The sequence below is a fragment of the Staurois parvus genome, unplaced genomic scaffold (assembly GCF_062004578.1).
Source record: "Staurois parvus isolate SC_StPar_1 unplaced genomic scaffold, SC_StPar_1.0 ptg001043l, whole genome shotgun sequence".
Classification (NCBI taxonomy): Eukaryota; Metazoa; Chordata; class Amphibia; order Anura; family Ranidae; genus Staurois; species Staurois parvus.
The window spans coordinates 125,924-148,855 of NW_028318839.1; the positions used below are offsets into that span (position 1 = coordinate 125,924).

Consider the following 22,932-nt stretch of genomic DNA (forward strand, 5'->3'; position numbering starts at 1 on the left):
CTGGGGATCCATCGCGACCCCCGCGGAAGAGAGAACCAGTCCCAAGAACGTGATTTTGCGCTGTTCGAAACAGCACTTTTCTGCCTTAGCGTATAGCCCGTGTTGACGCAACCGTTCTAATACCCGTAACTTGTGACCCCGATGAACCTCCAGTGAGGGGGAAAAAATTAGGATGTCATCCAAATAAACCACCACGAAAACATCGAGAAAATCGCGAAAAACATCATTGATAAAGTGCTGGAAGGTTGCCGGTGCGTTACAGAGCCCAAACGGCATCACCAAATACTCATAGTGACCGAATCTCGTACGGAACGCCGTCTTCCACTCATCCCCCTCCCTGATATGAACAAGGTTATAGGCCCCCCGCAGGTCTAATTTAGTAAATATCATTGCCGATCTCAATCTCTGGAGGAGCTCGGGGACTAGGGGTAAGGGATAACGATTCTTTACCGTTATTTTGTTCAGATCACGGTAGTCTATGCAGGGCCGTAACGATTTGTCCTTCTTCTCTCCGGCTGGGGATGTGGCAACCGCTCCGGATACCGGAGTAGCGGGAGGTTCTGCAGATGGAGGACTCTGAGCAGGGGGAGTCAGGGGGGCTAACGACTCCATGCGGTCCTCCAGTCGGGCGCAGCGACTGTGGAAATTCTGGAAAGCCTGGGTCAAAGTTGCCAGGTGCTGGCAAATATCCTCTAAGGACGCCGGTCCACTTCCTGGCTCTGTCATGGCCGCAAGGTACTGTTATGATCCGCCAGGTGGTGCCTCAGGCTGCCAACTGACAGACCTACTCAGAGCGTGGGGTCTAAGCCCGGGCTGTGCTTTCACCAGGGCCCCTGATGGTGGGGATGGACTTGAAACAGTCCCGGGCCAGGTCACGACCTCCGAGCAGGCCCACCAGTGGCTGAGGAGACCTCCGGAGACGTATGCAGGTACCGGGAGAGCCAGATGTGAAGAGGATGGCGGCCCCAGCAGGGTAGTAACAGATCGTGGTCCCGTGGGGGTAAGCGGGGTACAGAATCGGCGGGCAAAGAGTAGACGGGTCACACGCAGGATCAGCAGGGTAAGTCAGTCCGTAGAATGGTCAGGGCAATCCGGGTCAATCACAGGAGCAGGCAGCGTAGTCAGGGTCAATCAGGGTCACTAGACGGGTGCAGGAACTCAGAATCACAGAAAGACCTTGCGGCAATCTGTGACAGTGCAGGGCATCTTTAAATAGTGCGCCCTGCACTGTCATTGGCCGGCTAGGATGCGCCCCGGCTGTCATTGGATGCCTGAGGCGCGCCCGCGGCTCTCTACTGCGCATGCGTGGTGTCCTGTCAGCCGCGGCTCGCCGGGACCTAGTCCCTGTGTCCTGGCGTGATCCGCCGCCAGTGCGCATGCTCGGGGGAAGGTGCCGCGATCCAGGATTCCGGAGCCGCGATCCCTGACAGGCATTTTTATATTTGTTATCTCGTGAGTGTTTTTAACTGGAGTTTATTAAAACCATCTTGCATATTGCACTAAGAAGGTGCTTTTTTCCCTTCCCTCCCTTCTTTTTTCATTCTTAGAGTTGGCTCATTCTGGGAAGGCTGCCACTTTGTGCCATATACATCTAGATACATGGACTATTATAAGTTTATTTTGGACTTGTTTTAGGTGTCTTGGAGGCCATGGTCAATTGGTTGATTACATGTTCTTTTGTGCACTGACCTACTTGTATATACTATTCAAGTCAACCCCATTGTGTCAATGATGTCACCGGAATCCATTGTGATGTAATTCACCAAATAAGATCATGTCCATATCCATTTGGTCAGTGACATTATCTAGGATCCCATTCTTCTTTGTTAAGATTCAGCTGTGGGGCTAGGATATGTCATTTGCAGCAAGGCTTTTGTGGTGGGTTGACGGGCATCATTTATCATGATTATTATTATTATTATTATTATTATACAGGATTTATATAGCGCCAAAAGTTTGTTCAGCTCTTTACATTATGGTTGATGTGACTCTCATCCCTTGAAGTTCTGATGTGGTGTGGTGTGTTTATTTACATTGTAATTTTCCTCTTATTTATGTAGGGGATGAATATCCGGGTTCCCCTTATTTTAACCACCCCCCGCCCGCCATATAATAATATGACGGAAGCAAGGTTTTTCTTTCGTTCTGGGAGGACATCATATGACGCCCTCCCATTCTCACCACACATGCGCGGCTCAGGGAGCGCGCAGCGCGGTGATCGGCGGTGTGCTGTGTCCCTGGGACACAGCGGATCACCGATCACGGAAAGAGCCGAAGATATCGGCTTGGTCATGTGATCAGCTGTGTCCAATCACAACCGATCACATGTAAATAGGGAAATGCCGGTTATCAGCATTTCTCTCCTCTCGAGCTGTCACACTGACAGCTCGAGAGGAGAGGAGAGCAGGTAATCGGGTTTCCACGGAGGGGACATGTACACTGATCATCAGAGCACTGATGATCAGTGTGCCCTGATGATCAGTGTAGCCCCAGCAGTGCCACCTGTCAGTGTCCACCAGTGCCTTGTGTCAGTGCTCATCAGTGCCACATGCCAGTGCCCATCAGTGCCACATCAATGCCACATATCAGTGCCTACCAGTGCCCATCAATGCCACATATCAGTGCCCATCTGAGCTGCCTTTCAGTGTCACCCATCAGTGCAAGTCAGTGCCACCTATCAATGCCCATCAGTGCCAGCTATCAGTGCTGACAATCAGTGCCACATATCAGTGCCAGTCATTGCTGCCTATCAGTGCGCATCAGTGCCGCCTATCAGTGCACATCAGTGCTGCCTCTCAGAACCAGTCAGTGCCGCCTAACAGTGCCAGTCAGTGTCGTCTAACAGTGCCCGACATTGCCGTCTATCAGTGCCAGTCAGTGCTACCTATCAGTGATGTCTATCAGTGCCATATATCAGTGCCATGTATCAGTGCTGCCTTTCAGTGCCCATCAGTGATGCCTGTCAATACCCATCAGTGCCACCTACCAGTGCCTCTTCATCAGTGCCCATCAGTGCCACCTATCAGTGTCCATCAGTGCAGCCTATCAGTGCCCATCACTGCAGCCTCATTAGCGCATATCAGTGAAGGAGAAATATCACTTATTTACAAAATTTTATAGCAAAAACTAAGAAAAAATGTGTTTTCTTTTCAAAATTTTCAGTGGTTTTTGGTTTGTTTAAGAAAAAAGTAAAAACCCAGAGTTGATTAAATACCACCAAAATAAAGCTCTATCTGTCACAAAAAAATGCTAAAAATGTCATATGGGTACAGTGTTGCATTTCCGCGCAATTATCATTCAAAGTGTGACAGCACTGAAAGCTGGACATTGGCCTTGGCAGGAAGGGGGTAGAAGTGCCCGGTAGGCTAGCGGTTAAAGAAAGTTTAAGATTCATATAAGTTTCCCCCATGGATCCCCACATCCAGCAGGCTGCAGCTGTGGGGAAGAGGCCACATCAACAAGGAAGCAATGTTTTCCCAGGGGAGGCCTCTCTGGAAAGGTACCCTCTTTATGTTGGGGGCACATGACTTGATATGGTTCAGGAGGGGGCTAATCCCTCCCCCTTTTAAGATCAGGCAGTCTGCACACTCTGGTAGAGGTCTGGTAGGAATTGTAGGGGGCCCACACTACCTTTTTTGTGTGGGGTTCCCCCTTAAAATCCATACCAGACCCCTATTTAGGATAAGGGTATTTTTTTAGTTTTTCTTTTATCCAAAAGCATTAATAGTTGTTGTACCATAACAAATGTAACACCCTGCTATACATGTCTAATGCAGGATGTAGAAGCCAACACAAGATGGCAGTGCCCTGCAGAACAGTAGCAGTCACATGTTGAAGAATAGCCACGTGGAACTTGTATGCTGAATTGCAGGACTTTACTGAAGAACAGTGCACCTAGGAACTACATTTCCCAGAGGAGCTTACGTGTGGGCGGGGGCATATATAACTCAAAATTCGGGAGACTGGCCAGGAAGAGAGAGGGGAGAGATCGAGGGAGGAGGAAGTGTGCTGACTGATGGAGTGTTGTACCAGGCTGCGGAGCCAGAGTCAGAGAGAAAGGAGGAGCAGAAAAAGTCTGCTGATTGTCAGTCTTGTCACGCTGCCCAGTGAGCCAATCTGCAAGCAGGAAACCAACCGGTGGCCTAGTTCTTCCAGCTGCCACCGTTAGAATGTATTTGTGTTACAGTCTCATCATCCAGGCTGACTGCAGGACACAAAGCTGCAGACCAGAGTACAGCAGTGCCAAACTGAAACAGCAATTTACTCTTCTATTACTGTTGCCTGTGGCCCTTGTCAGAGAGAGAGAGCTGTTCTTGCCTACAGACACTTATGTCAATTGTTATATTTTACCACTTCAAATCTGTCCTTGCTTACTGACTTACAGGGGACTTTACATCAAGTTCACCACCATTAGTAGGAGAGGTACTTACTAATGATCATCTTCACGCCAATTGGGCCCCAACTAGCGTGCAGAAGACTCCATATTGTTCTTAAAGGGACATTGATTGATTATAGATGAGAGGTCTTTCCATTTTCAAATCTAATCCTTGCCATCAAGTTCTGAGGACCTGTAGTGAGCTTATCTATTTATTGATAGTTGTTCTTGCTCGCTGGTGATTCAACAGCCACCTCAGATTGGAGGCAGTGGATTATTTCTGAAAGCAGGTCTGCTAACAGTTACTGGTATTTTACTGTGGATGCTGTTACTTTACTTAAAGCTGACAAGATGGATTATATTGTTGCATGGGCTAATGCTATTTTGTGTTATTTTTTTTTATTGAGTTAAATTCAAGCTCAGTATAAACTTCATATTGATTTACAGTAACTTGTCTGTGAGTCCCTTTTACAGTGGTGACTTATTCAAGTCACAAGAATGCAGTGGTGTCAGCAGAGGTTGGGCTTTCAGAGAGAGGTCCAGAATGACATGACAGGGAACCCAAAAATTACTAAGCAACCCTTAACCTCCCTGGCGGTATTCCCAAGTGTAACTCCGGGTAAACTTTCAGTACCAAAAGCGGTAACCCCGAGCTACACTTGGGAATACCCTGCACCGTTGCTCCGGGATCCCTGTATCACTTACCTTGTCTTGCGCTCCCACGACGTCCCTCCTGCAGCGCCCCCTGGCCAACTCCTCCGGCCGATGCTGGCCATCTTCCGGGTTCCGTTCCCTGTGAGCGTCAGGGATGTACGGAACGCATGGGGAATGGAACTGGCGGGAAATTTAAAAATGTTAAAAAGTGACATTCACTCAATACACTAAAATCACATAGTAAAACATTCCTGTATCAAACAATTTCACATACATTTTGTCCCGAGTGCTTTGTCCTGTGCCCTGCCTGCATTTTTACTGTTCTTTCTGCCTGTAAACTGAGAAAAGTCCATGGCGTCCAAAAAGCGTCCCTTTAGGTCAAAAGCAGCTTTAGACCGGCTAAAGAACAGCGATAGTAAATCAGAACCACTTGCAGAATTGAGTGATAATGATTTGTGGGGGAAATTCGTCATCAGATACTGAAAACGATTCTGCGACTGAGCTCAGTGATGTGCAAACTTGGCGCTATATTTCACATTTCAGTGTTTTTGGTTTGATTAACTTATTGAATTAAATGTATTATTATTATATGATTATTTTTTATGATTATTTATTATATTATAATTTATGATTACGTGTTTAAAATTTTATCATACCCGGGATGTTTACTAGACTCCTTGTTTGGACAGATTTCAGTGAGTTATTCCTAAGAATTACAGGCCTACAATAAAAAAACAACATTTTTCCATGCAAAAAAATGTACCGCTTTGAGCACAGAAATACTGACATAATCAGACTGCCAGGGAGGTTAAGGGGTAGTGCTACACAAATAATGACTGTGAGGCTGCTGGCATCCTAGCTGCCAATGATGTCGCACAGTGTCCTTGGTTGCTAGGATGCAGGTGGCCCCTTGTGTCCTATCAACCAAAGATGCTTACTGCCCTCACAGCAGGAAGTTGTCATTTAGTGGCGGTAGCAATACCACATGAATGGCTTCCGACTGCAAACAAAAGTTTGCTTCAGCTGAGCAGGTAAACACAACTTTAGGTTTTCCTGTTCATGAACTGCAAGCATCCAGAGTTCATGGCAAACCCTTTGTTATTACAAACTCATCCCTAGTACTTAGCAGATCCCTTTGAGCACCTGGCTGCAAAATCACTGCAGTTCCCCATGTGTCTACGAATTGTTGTTCACTCCTCCGCTTCCTGATGTAATGGAAACCTCTGAAACTGTATAGAAAGGAGGTTGTATACTCCATAGTCGCCATTTGTTCAAAGATAAAGATTTAAATTGGCTCCTCATGCATTATTCTTTATTATTATTCAATAAAAAAATAAAAGCATAAAAAGATTCTTAGGCATGCTCTTTAACCTGCCTGATACATTGTCATAGTTAATTTGTTGCTGTCAGGAATTCCACAGCCGCTTAATGAAAAATAAGGAGATTAGGGGTGATTTTTGGTTTACTATACCTTTGCATAAATAATTGTCTCTTTCAGCCCAACACCAGTTTTTCTCCGGCACATGCTGGCGTTCATGTTTGCCATAGAGGAAATAAACCGCAGAACAGACATCTTGCCAAACATAACTCTGGGTTACACCATCTACGATTCCTGCACTTCACAGCTGAAAGCCTTGCAGAGTACTCTCGGTATTATTTCAGGGAAAGAGAAGATAGTGCCAAATTACAGCTGTTATAAACAAGGCAAAGTGGTTGGAATTATTGGGCACAGGCTATCCTCCTCATCGACTTCCATGGCCAGTGTGACTGGAATCTACAGGTACCCACAGGTGAGCAACAATTCTACATATTGAGATTGGCATACTCCCAATAATGTTTACATATTTCTAAAGTATTTGATAAAAGGCCACACAGCACAAACAATGTTCTAAGCCAGAGGTATCTAAACTTTCAAAACAAAGGGCCAGTTTTCTGGCCTTTAGACTTCAGAGGGGCCAGACTGTGGCCAGAGGGAGTAGAAAATGTGTTGGCATCAGTGGGAGTGAACAATGCCCTATATTTGATGTTTTATATAGTGTCCCATTGTTGGTGTCAGTGGGAGGAATAGTACCACATCATTGGTGTTAGTGGGCAGAATAGTGTCCCATCATTGGTGTCAGTGGGATGCGTATTGCCCTACCGTTGGTATCAGTGGAAGCAATAATGCCCCATCATTGGTGTCAGTGGGTGGAATAGTGTCCCATCATTGGTGTCAGTGAGAGGAATTATGTTCTATTTTTTATGTCGGTGATAGGAATAGTACTCTGAGGACCGGATAAAGACAATCAAAGGGCCACATCTGGCCCAGGCCGCAGTTTGGAGACCACTGTTCTAAGCAATTGTCAGCATGGATTCATTAAAGACCAAAAGTATCATGCAAATCTGTTTGTCTTTTTATGAGGAAGTAAGCAAAAAGAAAAAAGTTGTTAAATGACCAGCATGGGGTTAACACCAGAGCCAGTACCAGACCTTTATCCTTGAGGAGTGTCAGGTATGGATTTCAAGGGGGAACCCCCACAAGAAAAGTGCAGTTTCCCCCAAAATCCATACCAGACCTTCATCCAGGTATGCTACCCAACATGCCAGAATGTTAGGAGCAGCAAGTGTGCATGCCCACTCCTCCTAAACCATACTAGACCACATGCCCTCAAACTTGAAAGGGTACCTTTCTGGTGGAAACCCGCAACTGATCTAGTGGAGGTCTGTGGGCAGGGACTTATCAGAATCTAGAAGCTACTTTAAAATGAGAAGGCCCACTCCTCACGTGAATGAGTAAGAGGTACAGTACATAATACCCTTACTGTTTAACCTCTTCTTGACTGTGCTATAGACCAATGATGCTCTTCTGCATTGTTCAGTCTCATGTCTCTCATTTTTCTCTTGGCAATGCCCAATAGATTCTCTATGGGGTTCAGGTCAGGCAAGTTTGCTGGCCAATCAAGCACAGTAATTCCAAGGTCATTGAATCAGGTTTTGGTGCTTTTGGCAGTGTGGGAGGTCAGATAAAGGGATAACGCTGAGAATAGTCTAGTCAAAGCCGAGTCGGTTTCCAGGAAAGCCACGAGAGTAGAAACAGAGCTTTCTGCAACACGAACATACTAGACACGAATGCAAAGAGCAAGTGCAGACAACAGGCTTAAATGTGATCAACCACACCCCTCTGGGGGATGGACCGCAGAGGCCTGAAAGCATAAAAGGCTCCCACCATGCTCTGCAGAAACCCTAGATGGATGCCAGCACATGGAGCAGCATAACCTCTGGGAAAAGGTAGGACCTTGACAGTACCTCCTCCTCAAGGGCCCCCCCCCCCCCGTGGCTCAACAAAAGGCTTCTGAGGAAAGCGGGCATGAGAAGCGCAGAGGAGGGCAGGAGCATGAACATCCGCGGAAGGAACCCAGGAACGCTCCTTGGGACCATAACTGCGCCAATAAACCAGGAACTGCACCCGACCACGCACCAATCGAGAGTCCAGGATCCGGCTCACCTCATACTCCTCATGACCGTAAACCCGGATGGGACAGGGCCGAGGCAGAGAGGTAGTGAAGCGATTGCAGACCAGAGGCTTCAACAGGGATACAGGGAAGACATTAGAGATCCGCATCCCAGGAGAAAGGGCAAGGGCATAGGCAATCGGATTCACCTTGCGGAGGATGCGAAAAGGGCCAACAAAACGGGGGGCCAGTTTGGGTGTGGGCACCCAAAGATTGAGGTTGCGAGTAGACAACCACACCCGATCTCCAACCTGGTATGAAGGAGCGGGCAGCCGTCTGCGATCAGCCTGGAACTTCTGGCGCTGTGCTGAGTCCTTCAAGGACTTCTGGATCTGCCCCCATGAAGAACGCAGGGCAGCAAGATGGTTCTCTACAGAGCATGGCGAGAACCTCTCAGGTAATACCGCAGGTTGGAATCCATAGTTGGCCATGAAGGGAGACATCCCGGAGGAGGAGTTGACAGCTGAGTTCCTGGCAAACTCTGCCCATGGCAGGAGATTGTCCAAATCGTCCTGTTGGTCCAAGATATAGCAGTGAAGGAATTGTTCCAGGGCCTGGTTGGAACGATCCGCAGCCCCATTGGATTGCGGGTGGTAGGCCGAAGAGAAGGAGAGCCTGATACCCAACTGGGAGCAGAAGGCGCGCCAGAACCTGGACACGGACTAACTCCCACGGTCCGAAAAAATCACCCTGGGCAACCCATGCAGGCGAAAAATCTCCCTGGCAAAAACCGTGGCCAGTTCTTGCACAGTTGGTAATTTCTTGAGCGGAACACAATGGCACATTTTGGAAAAACAATTGACGACCATGAGAATGACCGTATGGCCCCGAGACACAGGGAGGTTTACAATAAAATCCATGCCCAGGTGTGACCAGGGACGCTCCCCATTGGGAATGGGTTGCAGAAGGCCCAATGGAAGATGCCGTGGAGATTTATTCTGGGCACAGACCGAACAGGCGATGTCGGCATGGAGAGTTGGCCACCAGAATAAACGAGAGACGACCCAGGACAACTGGTTCATCTCTGGTTGACCAGCAGTCTTGGAGTTATGGTAGCGCAATCCCTCATGTACGAAACATCTACCATCCGGTCTCTCGGGAGGAGCGTCAGTTTGAGCCACCAAAATCTGCTCCCCAAGGGGAGAAGTCAAACTGGTGCGAATGGCAGCCAGGATCTGATCCGGAGGTATGACCGAGGTTGGCTTAGAGTCCTCCCTGGACAACTTAGAGTATTGCCGCGACAATGCATCAGCCCTGACATTTGTGGAACCAGGCAAATAGGAGATGACATAGTTGAAACACAACAAGAACAAGGCCCATCTGGCCTGATGGGGCGTCAGTCTCTTGGCCTCTGAGAGATATGTCAGGTTCTTGTGATCGGTAAGAATGAGGACCGGAACCGCGGAGCCCTCGAGCAGGTGCCTCCATTCCTTGAGAGGCTGAATGATGGCCAACAACTCCCTATCTACAATCTGGTAGTTGCATTCTGCAGAGGAAAGCTTCCTGGAGTAGAACCCCCAGGGAAGTAGGGGTCCATCGGGCGACCGACGCTGAGACAGGAGAGCGCCTACTCCCGTCTCAGATGCACCAACCTTGAGGACGAAAGGCAACCCAGGATTGGGATGAGACAGTATCGGAGCCGAAGCGAAGGCGGATTTCAGAGCCTCGAAAGCTATGATGGCCTCGGATGGCCACTCGTGAGGATTACTGCCCTTCTTGGTTAGGTCTGAGAGAGGCTTTGCCAGCGTGGAGAAGTTCCTGATGAACGTCTGATAATAGTTGGCGAAACCCAAAAAGCGCTGAATGGGCCAAAGACCATTGGGACGAGGCCATTGCAGAACCGCCGCAAACTTCTGAGGGTCCATGGAGAATCCCACCGCAAAAATGATGTAGCCCAAAAAGGCAACCTGGGACCGGTGGAATTCACACTTCTCAGGCTTACAAAAGAGTTCGTTCTCACGTAACCGTTGCAGCACTCGCTTGACATGCTGGATATGGGACTCCATGGAGGCAGAGTAAACCAGGATGTCATCCAAGTAAACCACCACGCACTGCTGCAACAAGTCACAAAAGACATCATTTATGAACTCCTGAAAGACCGCAGGCACGTTACACAACCCGAAGGGCATCACCAGGGATTCATAGTGACCGGTTCTGGTGTTAAACGCGGTCTTCCACTCGTCCCCTTGCTTGATCCGTACGAGGTTGTACGCCGCCCTAAGGTCGAGTTTGGTGAAGACCGTTGCTCCCTTGAGGCGGTCGAACAACTCGGTAATCAACAGAATAGGGTAGGCATTCTTGATGGTGATTCGATTGAGACCCCTATAATCGATGCAAGGCCTCAATTCACCACCCTTCTTCTTTAGGAAGAAAAAGCCCGCTCCTGCTGGGGAGGTAGACTTATGAATGTGCCCCCGGGAAAGTGCATCCGCAATGTACTCCTCCATGGCCTGATTCTCCGCAATCGAAAGAGGATACACCCTGCCACGTGGAGGAGTGGCACCAGGTTGCAAGGGTATGGTGCAGTCGTAAGGACGATGGGGAGGTAAGGCACCAGCGCGCACCTTGTCAAACACGTCCAGGTACTCCCTATAGTCGGTAGGCAACACAGAGTCCGAGGAGGCACACAACACCTTAACCGGCCCACGGATGCACCCGGCCCCACACTGTGGAGACCACGAGAGAATCTCGGCCGTTCGCCAATTAAAGGTTGGATTGTGCCTCTGGAGCCAGCGATAGCCCAACACCACAGAATAGTGCGGGGAAGAAATTACCTGAAAACAGGCCAACTCCCTGTGAACAGCCCCAATAGCTACTTCAACCGACAGGGTCTCGTGGGTAACCTGCGGCGGTTGCGGGGGCCTGCCATCTATCTCCTTGAGAACCAATGGGGTAACTTGAGCCTGCAGGGGAATGGAGTGCTGGGCAGCAAACGAGCTGTCCATAAACAACCCACCGGCCCCAGAGTCTACCAATGCCTGGGTCGTCACCGAGCCCTCCGCTCAAGAGAGGACAACGGTGATCAGTGGTTTATCTTTGCGGAACGCCGGGGACGAGGAAACTCCACCCAAGATCTGTCCCCGACAGGATCTCAGGTGCGAGCGTTTCCCGGACGGACCGGACAGGACTGCCGAAAGTGCCCACCAAGGCCACAGTACAGGCAGCAACCCTCCCGACGCTGAGCGGCCCGCTGTCCCTCGGAAAAGCGAGCAAACTCCAGCTGCATGGGCTCACCGCCAAACAAGCCATCCCCAGGAGGCGTGGGAGGAGAGGGAGGAATGAGTGGGACAGAAAACGCAGGCGCCAGTCAGTTGGGAGGCCTCCGCAGGTGCTCCTTGAGTGAAGGCCTCTCCCTGAGCCTGGTGTCAATCAGGATTAGGAAGGAAATTAGTGCTTCCAGCTCCACAGGCAGTTCCTTGGCTGCAATCTCGTCCTTCAACGCATCTGAAAGGCCATGAGAAAAAGCAGCCACCAGAGCCTCATTGTTCCAGCCCACCTCTGCCGCCAGGTTACGAAACTCTATGGCGTACTCGGCAACGGTCCGTGAACCGTGATGCATGGACATGAGCATCTTGGCAGCCGAGGCGGAGCGAGCAGGCACGTTGAATACCCTACGGAATGCGTCGACAAAACTCGTGAATCACCGGGTCATTCCTCTCCCATAAGGGATTTGCCCAGGCTAAGGCCTTGTCTGAGAGCAGCGAGATTAGGAAGCCCACCTTTGACCTCTCAGTCGGAAAAACGTGGGGTATTAACTCAAAATAAATGCCCACCTGGTTGAGGAACCCACGACACTGACTTGGCTCACCCCCATAGCGCTGTGGAAGAGGGGCTTTTACCAGTCATACCTCTGGGCACCGCGGGTGCAGCAGCAGCCGCGGCGGTAGGCGCAACAACCAAAGCAGCAGCAGGGGTGACCACCGGAGTGAAAACCGGCCTAATAGCACCAGGAGTAAGGTGCACGGTGTGTGGAAGCAGCGTCTGCAATGCCTGAGCGAACTGATCCAACAGGAGATCCTGTTGATCAAGTCTGGCGAATAACATGGGAAGCGAAGGCGTACCTGCATTCTCAGGATTCATGGCATTCATGTAATGTCAGGGCAGGAGCTGTGGAACGGACAGGCAGGCCTAATAGCAGGGTCACGCACCGACTGACGACAACCACCACCCACAGACCGGAGTCCCTCAGGGCGCGGAGTCTAAGCCCCAGGATGCCCTTCACCAGGGCCCCTGATGGTGGAGATGGACTTGACGCAGCCAGGGACCAGGTCGCGACCCCCTAGTCACCCCAGCTGTGGTAATGGCTGCCGCCAATGGCGTATAGCTGGTAGGAACCAGATAAGACAATAGCGTAGTCGGGCAGGCCGGGTCGATAACAGCGGGACAGACAGTACAGAACCGTAGACAAGAATATACAGGTCACAAGCCGGGTTCAGCAACGGGAGGTCAGATAAAGGGATAACGCTGAGAATAGTCTAGTCAAAGCCGAGTCAGTTTCTAGGAGAGCCACGAGAGTAGAAACAGAGCTTGCTGCAACACAAACATACAAGACACGAATGCAAAAGAGCAAGTGCAGACAACAGGCTTAAATGTGATCAACCACACCCCTCTGGGGGATGGACCGCAGAGGCCTGAAAGCATAAAAGGCTCCCACCGTGCTCTGCAGAAACCCAAGATGGATGCCAGCACATGGAGCAGCATAACCTCTGGGAAAAGGTAGGACCTTGACAGCTCATCTGCGGAAAGAAGCATGAAGTGCTCCAAAATCTCCTGGTAGACGGCTGCGTTGACCCTGGACTTAATGAAGCACAGTGGACCAACACCAGCAGATGACATGGCTCCCCAAATCAGCACAGACTGTAGAAACTTCACGCTGGACTTCAAGCATCTTGCAGTGTGTGCCTCTCCATTCTTCCTCCATACTCTGGGTCCTTGGTTTCCAAACGAGATGCAAAAGTTGTTCTCATCAGAAAAGAGGACTTTGGACCACTGAGCAACAGACCAGGTTTGTTTTTCTTTAGCCCAGGTAGGACGCTTCTGACATTTGTTGTTCAGGAGCGGCTTGACAAGAGGAATACGACATTTGAAGCCCATGTCTAGGATCCGTCTGTGTGTGGTGGCTCTTGATGCACTGACTCCAGCCTCAGTCCACTCCTTGTGAAAGTCCCCAACACTTTTGAATGGCCTTTTCCTGACAATCCTCTCCAGGCTGCGGTCATCCCTGCTGCTTGTGCACCTTTTTCTTCCACACTTTTCCCTTCCACATAACTTTCTATTAATGTGCTTTGATACAGCACTTTGGGAACATCCAACTTCTTTTGCAATGACCTTTTGAGGCTTTCCCTCCTTATGGAGGGTGTCATTGATGGTTTTCTGCACAACTGTCAGGTCAGCAGTCTTTCCCATGATTGTGATTCCTACTGAACCAGACTGAGAGACCATTTAAAGGTTCAGGAACCCTTTGCAGGTGTTATGGCTTAATTAGCTGATTAGAGTGGGACACTTTGAGCCTAGAATATTGCACCTTTTCACAATATTTCACAATATTCTAATTTTTTGAGATTGTGGATTTGGGGTTTTCATGAGCTGTAAGCCATAGTCATCACAATTATGACAAATCATGGCTTGAACTATCTTGCTTTGTATGTAATGAGTCTATCTCATATATTAGTTTCACCTTTTAAGTTACATTACTGAAATAAATGAACTTTTGCACGATATTCTAATTTTTCGAGTTTCACCTGTATTCATTAGATGACAATAGGAACACCCATAAAAATTAAATGCTGAAAACTGGTAGAATAAAAAATAAAATAAAAAATGCAAAGGAAGATGATAATAAAATGTCCATGCATTGAAGATAAAATAAGATAAGAATAAATAGATTTGCTATGGTGAAAAAATCCTAGGCAATGAAATGGATAGGACACTAAGGCGGGGAATATATGAAAATTTAGAGCTAGGAAAAATAAAGAAATGTTTTTTTAAAAAACAGAAGGTCCAATGGGTGGTCTCAACTGTTATCAATAAAGCAGTTGAGATCCATATCAACATTGAGACCTCTGGGGTAAAGGGTGCCCATCTCGAAAATCCATTTGGATTCAAGTTGAGAGTCTGCCCTTTTCCTATTGGTACCTCTCTAATGTGATTTGATCATGTCTATGCCCACAAATGTGAGGCTGGAAGGATCTTTATTATGACATCTTTTAAAGTGCTTTGAAAGCGAGTGATCCTTAAAACCTCTTTTCATGTTGTATAGATGTTCCCTCAATCTGTCATTCAATTTCCTTGTGGTATGTCCTGTATACTGTTTGCCACAGGGGCACCCCAAAAGATAGACCGCATATCGGCTATGGCACGTAATAAACGTATCAATTTTGTAGTTTTTTCCAGAATATGTTGAGGTAAATGAATGTACTTTCCTTTTACGATGATTATTGCACACACAAATAACGCATTTGTTACACAGAAAAAATCCAGTAACATTGGAGAAAAAGGATAAGCTAGTGGGAGGGTTTACCACATTAGGGGCTATAACATTTCTTAATGCCATTGTTCTTCTGAAAGTCATCTCTGGTCTATCAGGTAATATTTTAGTAAGGACTGGGTCAGCCTTTAGTATACCCCAGTTTTTGTTAAATATTTTAGTGATCAGCTTATGTTGGATTGAGAAGGTGGTCACGAAAGGACAAGTTTTGGTTGGTCTCTGTATACCACTATTATTTAACATACCATCTCTGTCGGCTTCTGCAACTGACATAAGTGTCTTATTTAATACAGATTCACTATACCCTTTTTCTACAAACCTCTCTTTCAAGATGGAGGCTTTTGAGTAGTAGGTGTCAAGATCAGAGCAGTTCCTCCAAATCCTTAGGAACTGTCCTTTCGGTATGTTTGACAGCCAGGCTGGGTGGTGACAACTATCCGTAGGAATATAACTATTCCTATCTGATTTCTTGAAGAATTATTCTGTGATGATCATACTGTCTCTCTTAATTAGTGTTAAGTCTAGGAATTTAATCTGGCTAAGGCTATTAACAAAAGTTAGTTTGATGTTCAGATCATTGTTATTCAGAGTGCCGAAAAAGTTAAGAAGAGTCTGTACGTTGCCATTCCATAACAAGAAAACATCATCGATGTAGCATCTATAAAAAGGACAATTCAGGCCACTCTCTAGAATAAATAATGTCCTCCTCCCACCTGGCCATGAAGAGGTTGGCCAGGCTGGGAGCAAATTTTGCTACCATAGCTACTCCGCGTGTCTGAAGGTAAAATTTGTTATCAAACCAAAAGTAATTGTTCGCCATTGCAAATCCTAAAAGTTGCAAAATAAAATCTTTCTGTATAGATGGAATGTTAGTAAAACCATCTAGATAAAATATCAATGCTTCCATCCCATCGTTGTGATCTATATTACTATATAGAGAAGACACACATCTGCAGTGACAAGAAATGTATCAGGATAGGCAGATAAATCTCGGAAATCATTAAGCATCTGCTTCGTGTCTTTCAGGTATGATGGGGTACCAGTTACAAGGGGCTGAAGACAATGGTCTATATATTGACCTATTTTGGAGCACAGTGATCCTATTCCACTAATTATAGGCCTACCTGGGGGGTTGATAGGATCTTTGTGTACCTTTGGTAGGATATACATAACCGGCAATTTTGGGGCTGAGGGACACAAGAACTCTTTCTCCTTTTTATTGATAATGTGGTCTTGATACCCCTTATTAATATTAGTCTTAAGTGCCTTTTTATATTGTATCACAGGATCTTTGGGTAGCAAACGATAGGTACTAGTGTCATTAAGAATTTTATAGGCTTCAGTCATGTAATCTACCTTATTAAGGACAGCCACACCTCCTCCTTTGTCAGCCGGTCGTATTACTAAGTCTTTTTTGTTCAAAAGACTATCCACAGCGTCATTAACATATTGTTGATCCCGTGGGCGTTTAACTTTCAAAACGTCCAAATCTTTCAAGACCATTTCTTTAAACACATTAATATATGAATGTGACTGTTGGGGTGGGTTGAAAAGGGATGCATTTCTGAAGTTAGAGCATATAATGCCCCCTGAATCAGAAATGCCTTGTGAGGGTGTCAGGGTCCTGTCCACAGCAGAAGTTCTGGCGTTTCTGCCAATACTTTACATGGCCGTAGAAGGACACCTCAGCCTCAGTCTGGTGCCAGACGGCCTTTATAAGGAGACTCATCACTTCCTCTGGTTGCTGGATGACCTCTATCTCCCCGTGGTTTGTTCCTGTTTCCTGTTACCTGCGACTTCCTGATTCCGACCCGGCTTGTACTTGGACTTGTCTGCTCTACTGACCCCCTGATATGATTTTGCCTTGGCTAAAGGATACGCTCTCTCTCACTCCTCCGTGCATGACCTCGGCTATCCCACCTGACCACGTCTGTTCTGTTCCCCAACCGGTACCTGACCTTGGCTCGAACTGACTATCCAACAAACATCCAAATCCTGGAAGGCTTGCATACCACGCACAGGCTCCTGCAGTCTGCAAAGCTATCTCCGTGCACCAGCTGTGCTCCTGAGTGGACCACCAATCAGCACTTCTACAGGCGACCTGTGCAACTTTGTGCCTGACTCCCACTGTCCCACTTTCAGGGGAGTCTGGAATTTAGCCACAAGGGAAGCCCTCTCTCCATTGGCCTCCATCACCAGGTACATGATAGAGGGAGGATTAAGCCCAGCTGGATTATTGGTAGGGTTAGCAAAATGTCTCTTATGTGTTAGCTGTCTAACAAACTTATTAATGTCAATATATTTATTGAATTTATTCAAACATTTCTTGGGGCCAAACCAGGGGCGGACTGACCATTTGGAAACTCGGGCACTGCCTGAGGGCCCGGGGTCAGTAGGGGGCCCCATGAGATGCCCCTGGTACCTTTTTCATAGGCTTTTTTGAGTTTGGGCAAGGACACAGGGGCCCCATGATCCCCTATTGCCCGGGGGCCCCATGAGTTGTAAGTCCGCCCCTGGGCCATTTTGATACCCAGAGTTATTCCTCGGGGGTTGCCAATTGTGTCTAAAATCATTGTTGGATGTCCTAGGTCTGGAATGATGTTGGGTAGGCATTCTATTTGAGTAATCTCTATCGAAGGACCAATTGAATCCACGAGAACCTATATTATTATCTGGTAGGTGATTGAAGGGATCAAACCTATTACTAACTGGTATAGTATATTCATAGTGCTGTGGTCTCTCAGGTTGCCTAGAGAAACCACCTGTATTAGAAGGATGTTGATAATTCTGGTGGGATTTCTGGAAATTCCCAGATGATCTAGGGGGTCGTAATGGAGTATTGTTATCCACCGGAATGGGGGAAGTATGGGATTCGTCATTGTGAGTTTGCCATTTTGAATATACAATTATCGTGGTAATCTCTGGAATCCCGTATATTTTTTTTTGTTTTTTAATTTTCTGTTCCTTTTCAATTCCTTCCAGATATGTTTTCAGTCTATCTGATTCTGATTTATAATCATTCAGATCTTTGAAAGGATTATGTTTATCCCGGACCTTATTGATTTCAGCGTCTAAATGCAACAATTTTTTCTTTTTTCGTAAAACTAGAAATTTCAATAAGTCGATTCCTGCATTATTAAAAATTTAAGAAAGAAATATCCCAGAGTGTGCGTATTTCTGAGGATGCTAGGTTCTGTAAATGTATAAACGTCCCTTTAATGTCCTCAGTCTCATTAGTAATAGAGAACACATCATCTGGGATACAGGTTCTTTTAGATCTAAATTTCGAAAATGTCATTCATATTGCAGAAAATTTACATAAATATAAAAGAGTATTGGCAGCTACAGCTACAGAATGGTGAAAATAAAATGGAGAAAAATGAGAAATGAAGCGAGCGCCAAGACCAACTAGTAGCTGATACACCAAAGGCAACCATAAAATACCTCAACGGATAAAATTCAACATGAGGGGTGCAGTGCTAAATCAATATATAAGAACCAAAAATTGACTAGATAAGTAAAGTGCCCATATACAGTGACAAAATGCAATACACATATGATAGATAAAGTGCCGTGCATATAATGGTAAGGATGATAAATATATCCCAAAACTCTCCTGTTAGGGCGTATAAAATAGTTCAAACAATAATGGTAACCGATGTAATCAGGGTAGTCTCTAGTAAGTGACCTCTTTACTCTAGTAGGTGATCCGTGTATTCCTGGATAATCTCACAGGTGACGTGTCAGAAGGAATGTTTAAAGTGCACACTCGCCAGATGCCAAAGCATAATATGCAATGTATATGGTATTTGGCCTCCAGGAATGGGCTTCAAGGCGGTATTGGCTCATCCAGAGCCAAAAAGAAGAATGCCCATAGTGTAGTAATTTCCAGCCAAAAAAACGCTTTATTAAAGGTAAGGTATACAAATAGAATCAGCATAGGAACTAACACTGACCGTATACAGAAAGCAGAATGGCCGCTGGACCTCCTCGTGGTCTCAGCAGCGTGACGTCACCACGTAATTTGCTCCCAGCCTGGCCAACCTCTTCATGGCCAGGTGGGAGGAGGACATTATTTATTCTAGAGAGTTATTATTTATTCTAGAGCAGTGGTTCTTAACCTTGTTGGAGGTACTGACCCCCACCAGTTTCATATGCGCATTCACCGAACCCTTCTTAATTGGAAAAATAAAATATGATTTTTCAAATTCAAAACATAGGTATATATTTAGGTATATATTTATACGTAGGTGCACAAAATGAACAAAACCATTAAGAACAAAGAACAAAACCATTAAAACATGATTTTCACACAAAAACAAAAACATAATAATGAATATTTACTGCACGAATCATATGAGTCGGGTGTGGGTCTTCACCTCCGCCGAACCCGCGAGACTGACTCACCGAACCCCTGGGGTTCGATCGAACCCAGGTTAAGAACCACTGTTCTAGAGAGTGGCCTGAATTGTCCTTTTAAAGACGCTACATCGATGATGTTTTCTTGTTATGGAATGGCAACGTACAGACACTTCTTAACTTTTTCGGCACTCTGAATAACAATGATCTGAACATCAAACTAACTTTTGATTATAGCCTTAGCCAGATTAATTTCCTAGACTTAACACTAATTAAGAGAGATGGTATGATCATCACAGAATAATTTTTTAAGAAATCAGACAGGAATAGTTATATCCCTAATGATAGTTGTCACCACTCAGCCTGGCTGTCAAACATACCGAAAGGACAGTTCCTAAGGATTCGGAGGAACTGCTCTGATCTTGACACCTACTTCTCAAAAGCCCCCATCTTGAAAGAGAGGTTTGTAGAAAAAGGGTATAGTGAATCTGTATTAAATAACATGTCAATTGCAGAAGCCGACAGAGATGGTATGTTAAATAATAGTGGTATACAGAGACCGACTAAAACTTGCCCTTTCGTGACCACCTTCTCAATCCAACATAACATGTTTGAACTGTTTTATACTCCCTAACAGGAGAGTTTTTTGGGAAATATTTATTATCCTTACCATTACATGCACGACACTCTATCTATTATGTGTATTTCTTTTTGTCACTGTATATGGGCACTTTACTTACCTACTCAATTTTTGGTTCTTATATATTGATATAGAGCTGCACCCCTTATGTTGAATTTTATCCTTTGAGGTATTTTATGGTTGCCTTTGGTGTATCAGCTGCTAGTTGGTCTTGGTGCTCGCTTCGTTTCTCTCTTTTATCCAGATGTGGTAAAAAGAGTCCAAAAAATTAGAAACAGTCTCAGCTGTAGGTTGAGGGATATCAGAGTCATCAGATTCTAAAGGTTGTCATTAAAAGAAAAATAAAAAATAACGCGTCACATGTACCTACTCTGTGCAATGGTTATGCAGAGATCAACACTGATCCTCTTCTTCTTTTTGGATCCCCCACCAGCGGTCCTGGCTGGTCCCTTCTGCCGGGTGCCCCCAATGCACTCCCTGCCGGGTGCACTCCCTGTTTTTTCTTCATTGGCTAACTGGCTGTGATTGACATCAGCAGGAGCTACTGATTCTGCAGCAGTGTGAGCCAATGAGTAGAGAGAGACCTGGGAGAGCATGAACATTGCTGGATTGAGTTGGGGCTCAGGTAAGTATGGGGGGGGGGAGTTGAAGGCTGAGCTACACCCAGAAGGTTTAATGCATAGAATGTGTTAGGAGCCGACTGGTGGTAGCCTTTAGCGGACCACAGGCCGGAGTTCCCCAGGGCACGGAGTCTAAGCCTCAGCCTGCTGATTCACCAGAGCCCCTGATGGTGGGGATGGACTTGAAGCAGCCTGAGACCAGGTCGTGACCCCCGAGTACAACCAGCTGTGGTAGAGGTAGCCGCCAGTGGCAGGTGAGAGCCAGATGACCACGACCAATTCCCCTCTTCTTCTTTTATCAAAAGCCCTTTTGCTATCCTCCTGAGCCTTAGCCATTGCCTCCTGTAACAGTTTATTGTTGGACGCAAAAAATTTTAAGGAGTCTTGGGCTGCTGGAACTGGGTTTTCTGGGATCAGGTCGGGCAAGAAAGTTGGATGGAAACCATAATTGGCGAAACACGGGGACTGCCTGGTGGTAGAGTGGTTTGCATTGTTGTAGGCGAACTCCGCCAGGGGCAAGAGTGCCAGCCAGTCGTGCTGCAAGAACGAGGTGTAGCATCTGAGATATTATTCCAACGTTTGGTTGGTTCGCTCAGTCTGCCCATTCGTTGTGGGTGGTAGGCTGAGGAAAAGGACAGTTCCACTTCCAGACTCTCGCATAGAGCTTTCCAGAATTTAGAAGTGAATTGAACACCCCGATCTGAGACTATATTTTTGGGTACACCATGCAGTCTCACTATCTCCCTGATGAAGACTTGTGCTGTCTCGGAAGCAGATGGGGTACTTTTCAGTGGAAGGAAGTGGGCCATCTTTGACAGGCGGTCCACCACCACAAAAATTGCAGTATGATTCTGCGATGGTGGTAGTTCCACTATAAAGTCCATGGAGATCATGCTCCAGGGTCTGTCGGGCACCGGTAAAGGACGTTACAGGCCCCAAGCTTTGCTCCTGGAGGGCTTACTCCTGTTGCAGACTGCACAGGTACTTACATAAGCCTCGCAATCTTTGGCCATACTTGGCCACCAAAATGTGCGTTGCACCAACTCTAGGGTCTTGTGTACTCCGAAATGACCCGCCAACGGATGGTCGTGGCAGTAGCCCAGGACCAAGGTCCGAGCTCCTTCTGGTACCATGATCTGCTCCCCTTTCCATAAGAGACCCTCCCTACTCTGTATCGGGATTCCAGGTAAGTTGGGGGCTCCATGGATGCAGCCTGTAATTTAGACAGGAGCTCTGATTGTAATAATAGGAAATTATCTGCCGGCAGGATGGTATCTGGTTTGGGAGTTTCTTTGGGGTCCTCATACATACGCGAGAGTGCGTCAGGTTTTGTATTCTTGGACTCTGGTCGGTATGTTATGTGGAAGCTGAACCTTGAAAAGAATAACGCCCACCTGGCTTGACGCGGTCTGAGGCGTTTAGCAGTCCTCAGATATTCCAAGTTTTTATGGTCTGTGTAGACCAGAATGGGATGCAAGGCTCCCTCCAATAGGTATCTCCATTCTTCTAGTGCCGTTTTAATGGCCAACAACTCCCGATCTCCGATGTCATAATTCCTTTCTGACAGGGTAAGCTTCCTGGAGAAAGAAGCCACCGGATGCATCAGTTCCTTTACACCCTCTGTGACAGGATTGCCCCCACTGCGTTTTCTGACGCATCTACCTCCAATATATAGGGTAGTGATGCATCAGGGTGACTTAAAATGGGAGCTGTCATAAACAGCTTCTTGAGAGACTCGAAGGCGACCTGTGCCTCTGGTGTCCACTGAAAGCGTACTCCCATCTTTGTGAGTTGGGTGATAGGAGATACCAGGCCAGAGAGGTTCTTAATAAACTTCCTATATAAATCGCTGAACCCCTTTCTTATCTGTGGGTACCGGCCATTCCAGGATGGCCGAGATTTTTTGAGGGTCCATAGCAATTCCAGTGGTGGAAATGATTAACCCCAGATATTGGATGCTGGGATGTTCAAAACTAAATTTTTCTGCTTTGGCGTAGAGCCCGTGCTGGCAAAGTCGCTTCAACACGCTTCTGACGTGACCTTGATGTGCCTCCAAAGATGATGAAAAGATCAAGATATCATCTAGGTAAACAATTACAAAGATGTCCAAGAAATCTTTAAATATATCATTCACAAACTGTTGAAAAGGGGCCGGTGCATTACATAACCCGAAGGGCATGACTAAATATTCAAAGTGACCAAATCGAGTGCGGAAAGCTGTCTTCCACTCATCCCCCTCGCGTATACGAACCAGGTTATATGCACCCCTGAGGTCTAGTTTGGTAAAAATAGAGGCTGATTTCAAC

General features: G+C 46.7%; 1 protein-coding gene across 1 annotated transcript in view; it reads left to right on the forward strand.

The window, feature by feature from the left end:
• LOC149440961 (vomeronasal type-2 receptor 26-like) overlaps positions 1-22,932 on the forward strand; it is a 151,010-nt gene that overhangs the window by 68,288 nt on the left and 59,790 nt on the right. The window contains exon 3 of the mRNA XM_089657928.1: positions 6,528-6,819. Coding sequence (XP_089514054.1) covers positions 6,528-6,819 — 292 coding nt within the window. The remainder of the gene's footprint in view (positions 1-6,527; positions 6,820-22,932) is intronic.